We start from the raw sequence: 402 nt of genomic DNA, 5'->3' as shown, positions 1-402 counted from the left end.
TGGGCCGGGCCGGGGCCGGGGATGCTCCTCCAGGGGAGGAGCCAGAGGGACCCGCCGCTCCTCCTTCCCTCCGCAGGGAATTCATCGAGCAGCACTACGTGACCCTGAAGAAGGCAAATCCCGACTTCCCCATCCTGATCCGCGAGTGCTCCGGTATCCAGCCCAAGCTCTGGGCTCGGTACGGTGAGTGCTCGCCGGAAATACCACGGAATTATCAGGGCATGGTTGGGGTTGGAAGGGAGCTCAGGGACCGTCAGTATTTATGGGAGGTGCGTGGGGAAGGGACAGGCACGGGAGGACGGGGATGGGAGAATCACTGACTGGGTTAGAAGCGATTTTAAAGCTCCCCTGCTGCCATGGCTGGGACACCTTCCACCGAGCCGGCTGCTGCGGCCCTGTCCG

General features: G+C 63.2%; 1 protein-coding gene across 1 annotated transcript in view; it reads left to right on the top strand.

Moving 5' to 3' along the window:
• The window catches only part of NDUFA2 (NADH:ubiquinone oxidoreductase subunit A2), a 2,442-nt gene that overhangs the window by 954 nt on the left and 1,086 nt on the right, over positions 1-402 (top strand). The window contains exon 2 of the mRNA XM_031060584.1: positions 77-183. Coding sequence (XP_030916444.1) covers positions 77-183 — 107 coding nt within the window. The remainder of the gene's footprint in view (positions 1-76; positions 184-402) is intronic.

This window comes from Geospiza fortis, unplaced genomic scaffold (genome assembly GCF_000277835.1).
Source record: "Geospiza fortis unplaced genomic scaffold, GeoFor_1.0 scaffold413, whole genome shotgun sequence".
Taxonomy (NCBI): domain Eukaryota; kingdom Metazoa; phylum Chordata; class Aves; order Passeriformes; family Thraupidae; genus Geospiza; species Geospiza fortis.
Note: the sequence above shows the minus strand (reverse complement) of the source record. Positions and strands in the feature narration are given on the sequence as shown.